General features: G+C 47.2%; 2 protein-coding genes across 5 annotated transcripts; one reads left to right on the forward strand and one right to left on the reverse strand.

Moving 5' to 3' along the window:
* Window positions 1-192: 192 nt before the first annotated feature.
* Window positions 193-17,135, forward strand: LOC115558482 (aminopeptidase N). Of its 4 annotated transcripts, none has more exons than XR_003979335.1 (23): window positions 193-1,110; window positions 2,198-2,340; window positions 4,391-4,530; window positions 5,026-5,152; window positions 5,237-5,391; window positions 5,886-5,999; window positions 6,600-6,743; window positions 8,038-8,103; window positions 8,363-8,428; window positions 8,540-8,718; window positions 8,897-8,973; window positions 9,584-9,717; window positions 10,047-10,102; window positions 10,493-10,640; window positions 11,038-11,129; window positions 11,562-11,672; window positions 12,294-12,461; window positions 13,462-13,602; window positions 13,930-14,011; window positions 14,512-14,597; window positions 15,173-15,259; window positions 16,679-16,762; window positions 16,884-17,135. XR_003979335.1 is itself a non-coding variant. In XM_030376649.1 (22 exons), the coding sequence occupies exons 1-21, from the start codon at window positions 368-370 to the stop codon at window positions 15,210-15,212; spliced, it is 3,012 nt and encodes a 1,003-aa protein (XP_030232509.1). In that variant the 5' UTR covers window positions 193-367; the 3' UTR covers window positions 15,213-15,259; window positions 16,679-17,135. The 4 variants fall into 4 exon arrangements, 2 of the variants coding, with proteins under 2 accessions (XP_030232509.1, XP_030232508.1); XR_003979336.1 differs by having other exon boundaries at window positions 16,895-17,135; XM_030376649.1 differs by having other exon boundaries at window positions 16,679-17,135.
* Window positions 16,652-18,001, reverse strand: LOC115558908 (zinc-finger homeodomain protein 7-like). Its single transcript, XM_030377460.1, has 2 exons — window positions 16,877-18,001; window positions 16,652-16,738 (listed from the first exon to the last, which is right to left on the reverse strand). Exons 1-2 carry the CDS (start codon window positions 17,963-17,965, stop codon window positions 16,652-16,654), a joined length of 1,176 nt encoding a protein of 391 aa, XP_030233320.1. The 5' UTR covers window positions 17,966-18,001.
* Between the last annotated feature and the right edge of the window lie 523 nt (window positions 18,002-18,524).

The raw sequence follows: 18,524 nt of genomic DNA on the forward strand, positions 1-18,524 counted from the left end.
TCTATGACTAACACTGGGGACATGTCAATTTGTTTCAATTTAAGAGGATCTGTATCCTAGGAAAAGTCAATGACTCACCTTTGGGCCGTCATAATATTATATTTGACCAGTTAATAGGAAGAGGAAAAACGTCCCAAACGTGGGCGTCCAGGTCCATACAGAACAACGCTCCAATGCACACAACATATTCATGCCAGATGTTTAATACCAGATGTTTCCAATGCTGCGGCGTTTCGCATCCTGAGCCAACGGCAACACCCTAGCAGGATCTCCAAGGACGTCAGTCGGACATGGCCTCAAGAGGTGTAAAGTTCACCGATAGTTCTCTTATCTCAGCAGACTGTTCCAGCCATGGTCCCGAACCCTCATGCTGTTGGCCCCGCCTCAGCCTTGGCCTCACAGCTCCTCCTCGGTGGCTCAGGCGCTCAGCAATAAAAACTCATGCACTCCCCCCTCCGCCTCTCTCTCCTCGCACCGCCGCCACGGAGGTTCACCCATGGCAGCAGGATTCTACATCAGCAGGGCGCTGGCCCTCGCCCTCGCCCTGGTCTCAGTGGGGGCTCTTGCCTCCATCATCGCTCTGTCGGTCCTCTACGCCAAGGAGAAGACCAAGGACCTTGAGCCGTCGCCAACCTCCCCCGCCGCCGCCACCACCACCGCAGACTCCTCCTTCCCCAGCCCGAGCTCCAGCCCTGGCCCTCCGGTTCCCTGGCAGCAGTACCGGCTCCCGGACACCCTGGCCCCCGTGCACTACGCCATCACCCTGTGGCCCCGGCTGGAGCCAGACGGGCGGGGCCTCTTCATCTTCACGGGCAACTCCACCGTGCGGTTCGTCTGCTTGAAGGACACCGACCTCATCCTCATCCACTCCAACCGGCTCAATTTCACCCTCCTCCAGGGACACGAGGCCCAGCTCATGGCTCTGGGGGCCACCGCGCCGGCCATCAAGACCACCTGGTTGGAGTTGACGACGGATTACCTGGTGGTTCAGCTGGAGGGGAGGCTAGAGGCGGGGCGGTCTTACCTGCTGCATACAGAGTTTGTGGGCGAGCTGGCCGACGACCTGGCCGGGTTCTACAGGAGCAAGTACAAGGAGAACGGAGTGGAGAAGTAAGGTCGCCCGCACGCACACATAACAATCTGAAGCAGCGGTAACGCGGTTTGTTCGGTTTAGTTCGGTTCTCTCCAGTTGAAAAACTCTTCTTCTGATGAGCAAGTCAAATATTTTTTGTCCTTGTAATCTTCTCCCCTGTGAAACATCGGCCAGCAGATACAGAGTTTCAGAAGTCCGGTCAAAAGAGGATTTATATTTCTTTGTTACATTTACTTGTTTGCTAAAAGTGTAAACTAGACAAAGTGAGGAACAAAGCTGTTGGTCTGTGTTGTTTGTGTGCAAGATGTTAAACCAAGCACTTTATTAATCCCAGATGGGTTGGGGTTCTGGGATTATAATACCTGCTCTTTAAAGCATTACGTTTAATTAATTAAAAGTAATTCTTTAAACTTTATCGCATGTCTTCCGCACCCTCAAAGAGAAGTCCTTAGGTGGCCTTTCTGACTCATTAGGACCTTCTGGAAAAAAGTACATCCATCCGTGAGTGGGTGGGATTGGCAGCAGAACACACAACGGCATGATCGCACGCAGGTTCTTGTGCAACACTGAAAACCTGGTTCACAGACAGTAAAACCACAGATAACAACAAACAAACAATACAAGTGAAATAAATCTATTTCTGCAGCTATCTAAGACTAGTACTGGTATCTGCTGGTATATATATGTCTACTGGTATCTCTGGCTAGTACTGATACCTGCTGGTATCTATGACTACTGGTATCTCCCTACTGGTATCTCTGGCTAGTACTGGTATATATGCTAGTTTAGCATCTCTTACTGCTGTATGTGTGACTGCTGTTATCTGACTGGTATCTCTGAACGCTGATATCTCTGACTGCTCTGGTCTTGCTGTTATGGGCAGAGTGGCACCACACAGATGGTATCTCTGACCTCTGGTGTCTCTGACTGTGTTCCGTGATCTGGGTTTTGGACAGAATCCTGGGCCACCACCCAGATAGTAAGTTTGACGTCTGGTCTCTCTGACTGTATGCTGTGTTCTGGACAGAATCCTTGCCACCACCCGGATGGTATCTCTGACCTCTGGTATCTCTGATTGTGTTCTATGTTCTGTGTTCTGGACAGAATCCTGGCCACCACACAAATGCAGCCCACTGACGCCCGGAAGGCGTTCCCCTGCTTCGACGAGCCCGCCATGAAGGCCGTCTTCGACCTGACAATGATTCACCCGCTGGAGACCGTGGCTCTGTCCAACTCCATCAACTACGGTAGTTGCAGCCCTCTCACCAAACCTCACGTGTTCTTTCAGCACACACACAACCACAAGACTACCGACTCAAAGACAAGACTGTGGGCTCAGGTCAAGGCAGATGCCTCCTTCAAAAAAAAACTTAAAATAATCAGGGGGCTAAACATTAAAACCAAACATATGTCTGTCTTGGCTGTTAATCATCTTGGTTGTAACCTCCATTAATTTACCTTATGAGTCTCATTACGTCATCAAATCTTATTCATTTCTAGGTTTGTTTCTTCACACACATTTTTACAGTCAAACCACAGTCAGTTGCAGTCACAACCTCAACCGTCACTAGAAAACATCGTACCATTCAAACACTGGAAACCACGACAGGAAGCCACCAAGCTTCTTCAACTGACAGCTCCAACTGACACACGTCTTCCAGAGCTCTGCCCTGATTTACGACCCCACTGCCGCATGTTGTTTATAGAATTCTCCAAAAAACAGTTCCTCCTCGTCAGGGCTCATCTTGAGTATGTGGTTCGCCTGTTATAGCTTTCTGTCTCGCCACTGTGCTCAACAGACAACCTGGAATGGAAATGGACTGTTTTTAAAGCCTTGTTTGTTCCTTCTTTCTCACATAGTATGCACATTATGCACACTAACCAAATCTTATTGCTTTGACTTCTCCAAGTCTTTGTGACTTTGTGTCACCTAGTCTGAGTGAGGGGGCATGCAATTCAAACACTAGTTACCATCACTATGGTAACTGGGTCGGCTTAGCTCAGGAGGTAGAGCAGTTGTCTTGTAACTGTGGTTGCTAGTTCGATCCCCAGCTCCTCCTAGCTGAGTGTTGATGTGTCCCTGAGCAAGACACTTAACCCTAACTGCTCCAGACGAGCTGGCTGTCTCCTTGCATGGTTGACTCTGCCGTCGGTGTGTCAATGTGTGTATTAACCGATGTAAGTCGCTTTGGATAAAAGCGTCTGCTAAACGCCCTAATTGTAATTGTAAGAAGGATTCTGGAAGCAGAATATGAACCAAATGCAGACTTGAGCGATCATGTCACATTACCCCTTTATGACAAACCGTGATTGAGACTTTTGCCTACAGTGCCGACAGACAGGTAGACTCCATCCATTCAGGCGTCTGAACAAAGATGGAAAACGGAAGACACCCCCACACCCCTCTTACGCATTTACTTTATGCTGTACGTCCTGGTAATAAATGTACGCATTGATTGTATGTTGTACATACTTGCACTTAATGTATGCACTTATTGTATGTTGTACGTCCTGGCACTTAAAAATAGTACGTAGCATTTTCTAGCATCTTATCCTAGCTATTGCTGTTGTATACAGGGAATGGGTTAACCTTACAATTCCAAGTGCTTGGCACTTGGTTCTATGAACATCCTTACTGTACCGACAGCCGATATTTTTTCTCTTTCTTCTGAACAATTTTACTTATTGTATGTCGCTTTGGATAAAAGTGTCTGCTAAATGCCCTGAATGTAAATGAAAATGAGCAAAACAAATGATCAACCAAATGGAGGGCATAGCGGTGAGGAGGACAGCTGTGGGTAGCTGAAGGCTGATGGGGTCGGGAAGACTCTGGGCAGGGCTGGAGAGGCAGAGAGGGCTGACACAGCCATGGCCCCCAGGGATCGGCTGTTTATTTTTGATATTGTTGTTTAGACTCCTGAACTCCTGCTGTGACACGGCAAGACACACAAGCGAGCATGTTTTAATGGCTCAGCTATTGAGAGGGTGGGCTCAGGAGGTCGAGAGGGGTTGACTTGTAACTGGAAGGTTGCTAGTTCGATCCCCGGCTCCAACCTCCTTGAGTGTTGAGGTGACCCTGAGCAAGACACCTCACCCAAACTGCTCTTGACTAGTTGGCTGTCGCCTAGCACTAGTTGGTGCCTAGTTGACTCCCCCGTCGGTGTGGAAATATGTATATGAACTGTGTAACAGTCGCTTTGGATAAAAGCGTCTGCTAAATGTAAATGTGAATGTAATGTTATAGATTTCATCCACTTGACTGTCTAAGCATGCTCCTCCTTCTCGTACCCCTCTCAGACCCCATCAACGTCACCATCGAGGGAAGAAATTTAACGATGACGCGCTTCCATTCAACGGAGATGATGTCCACCTACCTGCTGGCGTTTGTTGTCTGTGAATTAGGTTTCATCAGCTCAGCACCGGGAGCACCAGTCCTGGTAACAGAAGACAACTGATTATGCGTTGCATTACTAAGAGAATGAGACTAATGTCGAAATTACAGTCACTGCTATTGAGTTATGGAGCATTAATGGAGAAATACAGTAACACAACTCATGAGTAAGCCGGTAGGGGTCAGCCTCTTGCTCAAGGATTGACTGCAGACGCTGGGGTTGAAATCAAGAACCTTCGAGTCAAAACTGGATTTTATTCTCTGTGATGGATGATGTAGTCCTGTTATGTTTTTTTTCTTCTTCTTTTTTCACTTCATCTCATTTCCACAGATAGACATTCTTTAACAGAAGAACAATACGTTTAGTCTTGTGAAACCTATCTGGAGGAGCATGACGGTCCCTACAGACATTTACTCACATCATGCGGACACATAAACCAGAATTGCCTCGAACAACATATGATCTGACCCTTTGTCGCCCTCTGCTGGTACCCCCGACTTACTAAATGTTTCTCAGGTTATGCGTTTCTTTCACAACCAGATCAGAATCTGGGCTCGCAAGCAGGCCATACTGGAAGGCCAAGGAGATTACGCCTTGGAAAAAACGGGACCGATCCTGAGCTACTTCCAGAACTACTACAACCAAACATACCCCCTCACAAAATCAGGTTAAACGCGCGACTATCGCAGATCGTTTTGGGGACTGGTTTGTTTCCTTTTGCGCTGTGGGTAATCCCCTGTCCTGCATACAGACCAGATTGCGCTGCCGGACTTCTCCGCTGGCGCCATGGAGAACTGGGGCCTGATCACATACCGGGAGTCGGCCCTGCTGTACAACCCCGCCTTCTCCTCCATCGAGGACAAGGAGTATGTCGCCACGGTTATCTCCCATGAGCTTGCTCACATGGTAGGCCTACCACTCAGGGGCGCCGCTAGGGATTTTGGGCCCCTTGAAAACTTAGTGTCATTATTTTTTCTGTATTATAATTTCATCATCATTAGGGGCCTCTCTGGGCCCCCCCTCCATCATGGGCCCCTAGAATCCGTCTCCTTTACCCCCCCTTCTCGGCGCCCCTCACTCATCCATGGATGTAGTTCGAGGTGTTCAAACAGCACATAAATGGTAATGTACTTAAAGCGGGAAATGCTGCAAAATATTAAAATCATTTATATAATCCTTTGAAATTATAAAAAAAATTAAATGGATTAAGAAATCCTCCAAACATCTCAACACCTTGTTGAAGTCCAACACGTCGCTGATTGGCTACTGACGGAGAGAGGTGCCGCCCACTGTACATTTCAACCCCTGGATCGAGAGCAACTATCATACAGACGTGTGTGAGCTCAAGACCAGGCATATCACCTTCTTCTCCTTCGTCTCCTCCTCCATGTCCTCCTCAGTGGTTTGGGAACCTGGTGACGATGAGATGGTGGAACGACCTGTGGCTGAACGAGGGCTTTGCAACATACGTCTCCTACCTGGGAGCCGACTCCGCGGAACCCACGTGGAAATTAGTGAGTCCTGTTGAGACTCAACTCTCACTCTGTTTACCTCGACACACTCCGTCCTAACACAGTGTTTCTGTGTGTGTGTGTGTGTGTGTGTGTGTGTGTGTGTGTGTGTGTGTGTGTGTGTGTGTGTGTGTGTGTGTGTGTGTGTGTGTTCCGTTGTTGTGATGATGTGATTGTGGGTGTGTGTGTATTATGTGTTTGTTGTGATGTGTGTATTATGATGGTGTGCATGTTTGTGTGTTTGTGTGTGTGTTTGTGTTTGTGTTTGTTTGTGTGTTTGTGGGAAGACAACAAACAGGAAATGATCCACAACTAAACACAAACTAATTGCAATATAACCCCGATGTGAATACGAACAGATCTACAATAAAACAATGAATAATGTCAGATGAATAATAATAATCGCTCCTGACTCGTACTCTGTATTTGTTACTCTCATGTTATTCTATATGTGTGTGTGTGTGTGTGTGTGTGTGTGTGTGTGTGTGTGTGTGTGTGTGTGTGTGTGTGTGTGTGTGTGTGTGTGTGTGTGTGTGTGTGTGTGTGTGTGTGTGTGTGTGTGTGTTTGTGTGTGTGTGTGTGTGTGTGTTTGTGTGTCTCCAGAATGACCTGATGGTGGTGTTCGAAATCCACGGGGTGATGCAGGAGGATGATGTCCCCACCTCCCACCCCCTCTCCTGTGAGGAGGGGGAGGTCCAGAAGCCCCAACAGATCAGACATCTGTTTGACACCATCACCTACAGCAAGGTAGCTCACTAACCTGGGCCTCGTTTCCCGAAAGCATCTTTAGCCTAAGTGGATCGCAGAGTGGGTCGTAAGAGCATCGTACACTTAAAATGTGTGAGAGAAAGTGGGGGGGATTTGTGCAGACTGACAGAGGCTACTCATAAAACGTAGCATAAAATAATGTAAAAAATAAAATTATAAAAAAAAATATTATATTTTTTTATAAAAAACAAGCAAAGGAGCAGGCAAAAGGCTGGGATATGGTGGGGATTGGTCACGTTGACGGGAATGTTTAGTGACATGTGGGAGGGTGGAGGGGGTTAAAAAAAAGTCTCAATCACTCTTCGACGTGCATGAAAACCAGCCGCGTAGTTATGAGGGAGGCCGTCCTCACACCGATCTTCCTCGTCGTCATCGTCCTCAATGTCCTCCGGTTCAACCAAAGCTACCCCAGCCTTAGCTGCAATGTTGTGCAACATAGCTGTCACACATATCACAGCGCATGACTTGGCCGGCGAAAACTGGAGCCCTCCGCTGGACTTGTGAAGGCATCTAAAGCGCAACTTCCACCTCCCGATCGTGCGCTCAGGATTAGGACTGCTATATATGTCGGCCTAGGCTTAATCAATTGTGTTTTAATATCTTTAGCATTCATATTATTGCAATCTATTATTTTCGTAGGCTCCTCTGCGGTTGGCCTTGATGGGGAGATATTTTAACCCTTTTTAACCCCATTTTCCTCCGACATTCCTGCGTCTCCCCCTGCGTCATAGCCCGTTTCAGCACCATGTCAGTGGACAGGTACAATCCTAAGATCGTCTTGAGTGCAGCGAATGCGCGTTCACGTTAAGAGGAGTTTCGGGAAACGCTCCAAAGAAATTATCGATGGTTCGAAAAATCCCTCTTTCGAACCATCTTACGAGCGAAGATCCATCGATATCGGGAAACGGGGCCCTGGAGACAAGAATGACACGGGCACACCTGTAAAGAAAGTATGCAAACGTGTATAAATAAGTGTGTGTGGTTATGATGCTGTGTTGTGTGTGTGTTTGTTTATGATGCTGTGTGTGTGTGTGTGTGTGTGTGTGTGTGTGTGTGTGTGTGTGTGTGTGTGTGTGTGTGTGTGTGTGTGTGTGTGTGTGTGTGTGTGTGTGTGTGTGTGTGGATATGATGCTGTTTTTGAGTGAGTGTGTGTGGATATGGTGTGTGTGTGTGTGTGTGTGTGTGTGTGTGTGTGTGTGTGTGTGTGTGTGTGTGTGTGTGTGTGTGTGTGTGTGTGTGTGCGAGAGGGGGTCAATACTGTGTGTGCTTGCAGGGAGCTGCGGTCCTTAGGATGCTGTCAGACAGCATCACAGAAGAGGTCTTCACCCAGGGTCTGAGAGTGAGTACACACACACACACACACACACACACACACACACACACACACACACACACACACACACACACACACACACACACACACACACACACACACACACACACACACACACACACACACACACACACGCACACACAAATAAAAATGCACACAGTGCAATAAGTCAATGACATCCAAATTGCCTTCGGGACACCAAAATCCTTCACGCTGAAACTGCCTCTGTGTAAGAATGTACCTTCTTGTCTTAACCGCTCCACAGACGTACCTCGAGGAGCACAAGTACAACAGTACCATCTGCACAGACCTCTGGAAACACCTGCAAGTGGTGAGAACCGTAGCCTGCTTTCAGTCTGCTGGCCCCGCCCCCTCGGGGGTGTCGCTTAACAGGAGGCCACGCCCCCTCTGACCCTCACCCTTCGGTTTCTGGCCCCCCCAGGCAGTAGACGAGGCGTCCCCTGGCCTGGGGCTGCCCACGTCCGTCGAGGACATCATGAACCGATGGGTCCTGCAGATGGGGTACCCGGTAGTTACCGTGGATACCAGGACCGGGCGCCTCAGCCAGAAGCACTTCCTCATCGACCCCGAGGCTGAGATGGACAGGCCCTCCCCCTTCAAGTACGGATACCTTCACTACTACTACTACTACTACTACTACAAGTTATACTACTGCTACTACGGCTATAGTACTACTACTGCTACTACCACTGGTACTGCTCCCACTAGTACTTGCACCTAATGTTGTTCAACCTTACATTGCGTCTGGATGGATGGCTATATGTTCTGATGTTTTCAGCTATGAATGGATTGTTCCTATTTCCTGGATGAAGACAGGAGTTAAGCAGAGTCCTCTGTGGCTAACCACTAAAGAAGGTAAGTAACACAGCCACTGTGAGCATCCTTTTCCTTTGTCTTTATAATAATATCATAATAAATTTTAGGGCAAGTCGCTTCTTTTGTACGAAGCAACCTGCCAACATTCATACAGACATTCACACACCGACGGCGGTATCAACCACACACGTTGACACCAGCTGCTCGGGAGCAGCTAGGGTCAGTTAGTCAGGGAAGCTCAGCTAAGAGGAGTTGGGATCGAACTAGAAACCTTCCGGTTACAAGTCGATCCGCTCTACCTCCTGAACTACTGAGTTACTGTAGTCTGAACACAGTCTCACTATGGGGTTAGCGCGCAACACATTTATAGTACTTATAGTTGCGCTCATTAAGCTCACCACTCACAGCTGCGTCCGTCACCGGAAGTGGACTGCCCCTCCCACTTGTTAGCAGCCAACGCCAAGCCACGCCCCCTATATATCAAGGTTCTTATAAATGCTGATTTCACTTCACTTTATACTTTGGTACTCCTTTGTTAATACTTCAAACTGCTGCTGATAAATGGTCCGCCAATCTACAATTATTACGTTTTTTTATTTTAGAAACCTGTTATCTGCCTTAATCTTCTCCCCCGGCTCCTTCCCTCCAGCCACCAACTCTAACATGACCATCGGCGGGGCGGACTGGCTGCTGGTCAACCTGAGGACGAGCGGCTTCTACAGGGTCAACTACGACCAGGAGAACTGGGAGCGACTCCTCGCCCAGCTGGACACCAACCACCAGGTAGTCGGAATCAAAGAGGTCAAACCCCGGTGCACGACGCCCAGTCTTAAGGGCTGATTAGGGTCACAGATTCACGCAACTCAAGGCTTACGTACCCCTTACGTCCATGCAGACCCTCCTTGCGTCCACCGCAAGGGCCTTGACGTGTGACCCCCAAAAATGTTGTCCTTCCGTCAAGGCGTCAAAGCAGCGAGGGCTGTGATCGGTCCGTTTACTTAAACCCGACGCAGAACCATAAGATTCACGACTGCGTTGAAGCGTCTGCGTGGTCCATAATCAGCCCTTCAATTCTAGGACAGGAGAAAACCTTCTTGTTGTTTCTCCTCCAGGAAATCCCTGAGATCAACAGAGCTCAGCTCATCTCTGATGCCTTCAATCTTGCCAGGTAAGGGTGGTCTTGTAGGCGCAACGAGATCATCGTTTGCATTTCTACCACCTACACGTCCAGTCCAGTTGTACAAAAGCATAAAATAAAATATATTTTGTGGACATGTTATAGCCACAGAGTCTTACAGCACTGTGAATTATACAACAAATACAACAGGTTAAAAGTATTTTGTTTATATTTTTAATTATCCCTCATTGGGGTAATGAGATCCCACTTCCATGGTGGTCCATTAATGAAGGGCTAAGTGTTTTTTTTGTGGTGGTCTTTCAGGTGAAGAAGTAGTGGTGGTCTTTCGAGTTAAGAAATCGTTTTTTGGTGATCGTCCTTCGGAGTCAGAGACATTATTTAACGGTGGTCTTTCAGGGTAATGAGTGGTCCTCTTCTCAGGTCCAAGCTGGTGAACTTCACGCTGGCTCTGAGAACCACCAAGTACCTGGTGAGGGAGACAGAGTACACGCCCTGGTTGACCGTCAGCAACAACCTCAACTACTACTTCCTCATGTTCGACCGCAGCCCCCTGTACGGCCCCATGCAGGTGAGCACACCTGCTGCCCTCTGACCCCTACGAGTTCTCCCCCTGCCCCCATCGATCGGTGACCTAAGTCTCCTGAACTCAATTCTTCTGAACTCAATCAGTGCAGATGTCTTCTGGACTGGTTGCATATGACCGCACCGACCTGTCAGCGTCTCTGAAAATGCATTGTAATAATATACCTTCTAACAAACCTCTCTTCCTCCCCTTTCTCTCTCTACATTTGTATGCTTTAATTGTTCTGATTTGTTGTTGATATTTCCTTGCGTATTTTTACTCGTGTGTTATTTTATTTTTTATCCTTATTAAGTGTCTTCGGTTTCTGTTAACCATGAGCGACATGTCCATGTATTTGGTTGATGTCGATGGCATTCTTTTTTTATTATTTTCGTGTCTTCAGGCGTACATGGTGAAACAGGTGGAACCTCTGTTCAACCACTTCAAAGATATCACCGCAAACTGGACTAAAATCCCAGACAAGCACACCGACCAGTAAGACGGCTTTCTCTGCACATCCGCTTCAACCTCGTTTTCTTATGTGTAAACAAGTCTCTCCTTCATTGGTAATCTACTATTCCTAAAGATGACATTATTAATATCTTGCTGTTTGCTTTCCTTTCGATTTGAATGAGAATCCGATTATAATCCATAATATGACAACTCTGTTGTTGTCGACCAAAAACGATTGGTAGACAGTATTGGAAGACATTTGAATTTACAATGTTTTAATGATTTGATTTATTATTGTTTAGCCAAAATAAATAATATGGATTAACATCTGCCTGATTAAAATTCGATTTTTGATGGTGTGTGTGTGTGTGTGTGTGTGTGTGTGTGTGTGTGTGTGTGTGTGTGTGTGTGTGTGTGTGTGTGTGTGTGTGTGTGTGTGTGTGTGTGTGTGTGTGCGTGTGTGTTTGTGTGTAGGTACAACCAGGTGGTAGCCATCCAGCTGGCATGTAAGAATGGTCTGAAAGCCTGTGAAGACCTCACCTATAACTTGTTCAATGCCTGGATGAAAAACCCTTCTAACAATCCGTATGTTAACACACAACATGCTAAATCCCTTGTATAACACACAACATGCTGAATCAAATGTTTAACATACATCAGGCTTTATCACATGTATAAAACACAACATGCTTCATCAAATGTATAACACAGCATCCTAAATCAAATGTATAATACAACATGCTAAATCAAATGTTTAACACACAACTTGCTAAATCAAATTTTTAACACACAACCTGCTACATCAAATGTTTAACACACAACCTGCTAAATCCCATGTATAACACACAACATGCTAAATCAAATGTATAACACACAACCTGCTAAATCAAATGTTTAACACACAACCTGCTAAATCAAATGTTTAACACACAACCTGCTAAATCAAATGTTTAACACACAACCTGCTAAATCCCATGTTTAACACACAACCTGCTAAATCCCATGTATAATGGGATGTATCTATGCACCTTAATCACCAAGCCAAATTCCTGGTTGGTGTAAAACCCTTCTTGGCAATTAAATCCTTTCTGATTCTGATTCTGATTCTGATTCTGAATCTGATTCTGATTCTGATTCTGATAACACACAACACACTGTCTCCTCTGTATCTGGACTGCCTCCCTGACGCGGTGTCTCTCTCCCCAGGATCAGCCCCAACCTGCGCTCCACAGTGTACTGCAACGGCCTCGCAGCGGGCGGGCAGCGGGAGTGGGACTTCGCCTGGAGCATGTACAAGAACGCCAGCGTGGCATCGGAGGCCGAGAAGCTGCTGTGGGCCATGGCCTGCAGCAAGCAGCCCTGGATCCTCACCAGGTGGGGGGCCGGCGGGGGTCTGGGGGGGGGCCGGCGGGGGTCTGGGGGCAGCGGACGCCCCCGTGTTGTGTTGAAGCGCTGGGTAGATGTTTCACTTGGAGAGTGGGGAAAATGTTGGGTAACACTTTAGGATAAGGTGCCATGATAAATAGTAAACTAGTCATTACCTAACCCTTTGTTAATATTTGTTAATTGTTTCTAAAATATATTTTTTGCACAAGTTAATTGTTATTTTTCGCTGACCGCAGAGTGTCGCTGGTTAGGGTTAGGGCCGTGTGCTATGGCTAGGGTTAGGGTTAGGGCCGTGTGCTATGGCTAGGGTTTGGGCCGTGTGTCAGGGTTAGGGTTAGGGTCGTGTGTCAGTTAGGGTTAGGGTCGTGTCACGTGTGTCAGGGTTAGGGTTAGGGCCGTGTGTGTCAGTTAGGGTTAGGGTCGTGTGTCAGGGTTAGGGTTAGGGCCGTGTGTCAGGGTTAGGGTTAGGGCCGTGTGTCGCTGGTTAGGGTTAGGGTCGTGTGTTAGGGTTAGGGCCATGTGTTAGGGTTAGGGTTAGGGTCGTGTGTCGCTGGTTAGGGTTAGGGTCGCGTGTTAGGGTTAGGGTTAGGGTTTTGCAAACAACTATTATTTAATCAATGATGAAAAAACGATTACCTTGTGCCAAATAGATATTTTAGTAACATTAACAAATATTAACAAAGGGTTAGGTAATGACTAGTTTGCTATTTATTCTGTCACCTTATTATAAAGTGTTACCAAAAGTTTGACTAATGCAGTTGTCTAAGTTTTAGATTCATCAATAAAATATCAATCCACTATTGTATCATTATAATATAATGTATACAATTATTATTTATTCTTTGACAATGTGGGGGGTGTGGCTGTCTCTCTGTCAGACCCTTCATGTTTATTTATTTTTAGAGGATTAAAAAGCATATGATAGCATGTGCCGAAGGAATCCATGGTCTTTGATCGTAGTTTGACCCCTGACCTCCCTGTCCGCCAGGTATCTGGAGTACTGTTTGGACTCGGAGAGAATCCGCAAGCAGGACGCCTCGTATGTGATCAACTCTATCGCGGCGAACGTCGTGGGTCAGCCGCTGGTGTGGGACTTTGTCCGGGCAAACTGGAACTATCTGTTTAATGAGTGAGTGGTGGAGCTCGGGCTTGAGGGTTGACGGTTCGAATCCCACGGTAGACGAGGGCTGGGCACATGAAACTGAACTCGAAAATTCCTATTTAAATCATGTATAAATGTCAATAAAAAAAGTAATTTCCGTTTTGAAAAGTAACAATGATAATGATGATTTTTTAAATACAATTGAAACAGTTATACAATGTAAACACATTTAAGACGAATAAAAAGACTTGGTGCCATAAAGGATCAAACATTGATTAGGAAAAATGTAATACTCAGAAGCATTGTAGGATTGTTTATATTGGTAATTGATTACATGTTGATTCTGTTCTCCAGCTATGGAAATGGCTCCATCTCCTTCGAATCGCTTCTCTACAGTGTCACCAGACGCTTTGCCAGCGAGTTTGAGTACAAAGAGGTGAAGCTCAAGCCCTACCGTAGTATTTTAGGGTAACATGAATCGGTTATCAATATCAACAGCATGGCTTGTGGTGTTTTAGTCTTCTGTATGATATGTTCATGTAGGCCAATGATAGTCTGTGTGCAATACATACCAATAATCTAACTTTATTAGCATAGCACCTTTAAAAACAAAGTCCATTTTTTTACATGCACAGTGCACCCAATGATATATACTTTAAAATAACTATCCTTTAGTTTTCTGGTACACACACCACTGGTGTAGTTGCTGCTCGTTGTATTCATTTTTTACTACTTAGTGTTTAGAACGGCCTTGACATATCAAAAATAACTGAACATTGACAATTGTATATTCGCTATATATTATATTATATACATATATATATTATATATCTTTATGTGCTTTTTAACCGTTCTGCCTGTGGCTGTGCTGGCCTCCATGTGTCCGTTAACACTCGACGCTGAGCAAAGCTCTCTTTCTGGCGTTTCTCCTCCCAGCTGCTGCGCTTCGAGAAGGTGGTCGAGAGCAACCCGCGGTTCCCCGACTTCCATCAGGCTCTGGAGCGAACCCGGGTCAACATCAAGTGGGTGTCGAGCCACAAGGACCAGATCCTTTCTTGGTTCACAGAGGAAGCTAAACCAAAACCTCAACCTTAATCTCACCACAGTTGGTGTTGTCTTCTGCCCTGTGGTGGATCCATTGGGAAGCCATCAATCGTTTTCAGTTGAATTGGTGTTAATTCTTGTCCAATTATCCGGGGAATTGTACTAATGCTAGCCACGTAGATCAATGAAATCAGTGAGAGCACTTTACTATTAATAATATAATAACATATATATATAGATATATATATTTGCTATGTCACTATTTCTGATAAAAGTCGTATAAAGTAAAAAAATAGGAAAGTGTAATATAATGTTCTGTTTTCAGTACAAAACAAAGCAGCTAATGAAACCCTAACACTTGATAACTATACACAAGATTAATTTTGTATTTTGTATATTTTGTGATATAAATTTAATGATTTTATTGTCAGTGAAATGTGAAATATTTTTTAGCAAAATGGTAAAAATAATGTTTGTAAATGTTTATACAAATTGTATCAAAATTATTTTATGGAGGAAAACGGTGTGTTTCTGTACATTTCCTCTCTATCAGGCCAGCGCACATTTCCTCTTCACCAGCTCAACTCTTTTGAGTCACTCTGTCCTGACTCTCATCCCGGTGTGTCCTCACCACTCCGAGGTACATCAGCCTCGGCTGTAAACAGAGCGGCTCCTGGGGGCCAAATGTCTGCCATAAAGGGCCCCCCTGTTGGTCCCAAAAACACCTGAGGTTGTTTACAGAGTGGTAGAGAGGAATGGACACACACAGTAACCAAGAGAGAGAGGAGATCATATATTATGATATTATATCATATATTATTACATACTATTAATAATTAATTAAACTTTTTGAGAGAGAGAGACGGAAAGAGAGCGACAGACAGACAGACATTCAGACATTCAGAGACAGGCTGATACACAGACAGACAGACAGACAGACAGACAGACAGACAGACAGACAGACAGACAGACAGACAGACAGACAGACAGACAGACAGACAGACAGACAGACAGACAGACATTCACTCAGAGAGAGACAGACTGATTCATAGACAGACGGACAGACAGATTCTCTACCTTGGAGAGAGAGTAACAAAGAGAGAGAAGAGATAATATATTATGATGTATCATACATTATTATATACTATTAATAATTAATTAAACTTTTTGTGCTTTGCAATGTAAATGGAAGTTTTACATACCTATAAAGCCCTTTGAATCTCGAAATAGAGAAAGGCAGTCAGAGAAATGGAGGGAACTGACAGACAGACAGCGAGTGACAGACACAGATCGAGAGTGAGAGAGAGACAGAGAGAGTGAGCGACAGACAGAGATCGAACAGACAGACAGACAGCGAGTGACAGACATGGATCAAGAGAGAGACAGACAGAGAGAGAGCGACAGACAGACAGACATTCACTCAGAGAGAGAGGCAGACTGATACAGAGACAGACAGATTCTCTACCTTGGGGGTGATGACGTGGCCCAGCAGCTGAACGGGGAGGTGGGGAGGACTTCCCTTTAGCGGCAGGGTGTGGAAGTGTTCCCTGTTTAGCACCTGCTTGGCATGCCCCCCCCCCCCCCCCCTCTCTCTGTCTGACCTTGTTCGGACTGGGGAGAGAACAACCAGCTTATAACCCGCTTATAAACCAACTCACAAACCAACTAGCAACCAGCTTCCTATCTCATAATCCAGAACCGTCTGATAACCAGCCTAGGTTTACGTTTCATAACTATCTTATTCCAGCCCAGAACAAACTTGAAACCTCGACAATAGGTTTAATCTGAGCTCTTTAGAAGTGTTGTTTAGTATACATAAAGATAAATGATCGCACACTGAAACGTGGAATATGATAATAAATTATTCGTTTTTATTTTCTACTCCATCGGTATAAAAAAAATACATAAACACAAATATGAACAAATACATTAAAATAAATAGATCTTCAGTTGACTACATGGTCCATGGCCTTCAGTAGAAGACAAAGTGTCCAGTGGCTGGGGTTGTGGGGCTGTGGATTCAGCCTCCAGCTCAAGAGGAGAACATGTTCTGCTGCAGGAGGTCGGCTGAGGTCCAGTACTGCCCGTTAAACAAGGGACTGCAGAACGAACCGGAACCCTGAAGGAAAGAACACGGCAGGAGGTGAGTTTCAAGCAAACAGCAGAACGATCGACACACAGTGATCTCAAAAAAGACGTTTTTTAAACCATTCAGAAACGATGAGTGTTAAAACAGTAACCGTGGAGACGACCGTACCTGATAGTGATTCTGCAGAGGGACCTGTTGCTCTGTGGCCTGGTTCTGCTGATGGCTGATGGTATCCATGACGACGTGGCGGAAGTGGTGGTGGTGGTGGTGGTGGAGGGGTTCCTCCGTGACGTAGCTGCCGTCGAGAGGCTGCTCCACCATTGGCTGGAAGGCCGGAAGGTTCTGCTGCGTCGGCGGCGCGGCGGTACCTACGGCCTCGGGCGCGGCCTCCGGGCTGGCGTGGCCCAGCTGGGCGGACAGGTGGGCGATGTACTGCATGGTGAGGCGCAGCGTCTCGATCTTGGTCAGCGTCTGCCCCGCCGGCGCCACCGAGGCGGGCAGGAAGGAGCGCAGGTAGTTCAGCGACTTGGTCAGGTCGCGCATCCTCATCTTCTCCCGCTCGCTGGCCGTCTGCCTCTTCCGGCCGGGGAACCGGGACCAGGACCTTCTGGTGGTGGTGGTGGTGGAGGCGGCGGCGGAGCTGGCGGGGGCCTTGGCTGGGGACGAGCCGCACTGCTGGGTTCTGGTGGAGCAGCTCGAGACGGCCGCCGCCGCCGCTGGCGGGGGGGGAGGAGCTCCCGTCAGCCTGTTCAGGGAGGACAACAGACAGTCCAAGTCGTCTGGTTCCGGCCCGGCGATGGCGGCGGCGGTAGCAGCAGTAGTAGCGGCCGCAGCAGCAGAAAGGTGCGCCGGGGAGAAGCTGAAGGAGTCCACGGAGGAGGTGGGCGACAGGCTGCTGCCGCTGGCGCTGAAGTATCCCGAGTCGGAGGCCTGGTCGCAGGCCGGCGGAGCCCAGCAGCCCGGGCCCATTAGGGCCTCGTAGTCAAACGGGAGCTGGCTGTGGATCTCTGGCAGCAGGGCAGCGGAGCAATAGGACACATCCATGGCTGCTGCTGGTGGCTGGTGGGAGTAGAAGACGGTGGGTAGAGGGTTCTCCTCGGTGAGTGTGTCTGCGGAGGGAGGCAGGAGATTCTGTGAGGAACAGCAGTCGAGGGCCTTCCCTATAAGGCCCCCGAGGTGCGATGTGGCACCTACGGCGGTCACCTCGGCTCCTGGGAACCACTCAGAGCAGGCCTGACACCCGGGCTGGGGGTCCATGGGAAAAGCTTCTCTCCCATGGTGAGGTGTGAGGATCTCCTGAGGCCCGTTCACACCGCCCCCCCCCCCCCCCCCGGGAGCTGCGGATAGGATGGGTGTACCCCGAAGGAGCAGCAGAAGCAGATCATAGGGAATCATAAACGGAAGCAGCTACTGAGTGACAGGACCGGAGACAGGAGAACGTGCTTGGTAGAGATGGGGTGTTTGATCAAGCACCTCTGGGTTAGAGGGAAACATGCTGGATTATCTAGAAAACAAAAGTTATGTAACCCAGGTAAAGATGAAGCACTTTTATTGGTAGTTGTTACCTCAGATTACAGTCTGATTGTTTAGCGGCAGCAAGAGAGGGAAAACGTGAAAAACGTATGAAAACATATAAATCATGGCGTACATTGAAATGTTATCAGCTCAGTGCTCCTTATCTAGCCGCCAGGAAACGCCATCATTAGTAAACACAACGACCAGCCCCAGCGCAGCCCCATTCTGACTTCCCAGCAGAAGTGTGCCATGCAGCTGTCTGCTACCAGGACCCCCCCCACCCCACCCACCAGCTCCATCG

Source organism: Gadus morhua, chromosome 14 (assembly GCF_902167405.1).
Source record: "Gadus morhua chromosome 14, gadMor3.0, whole genome shotgun sequence".
Lineage (NCBI taxonomy): Eukaryota > Metazoa > Chordata > Actinopteri > Gadiformes > Gadidae > Gadus > Gadus morhua.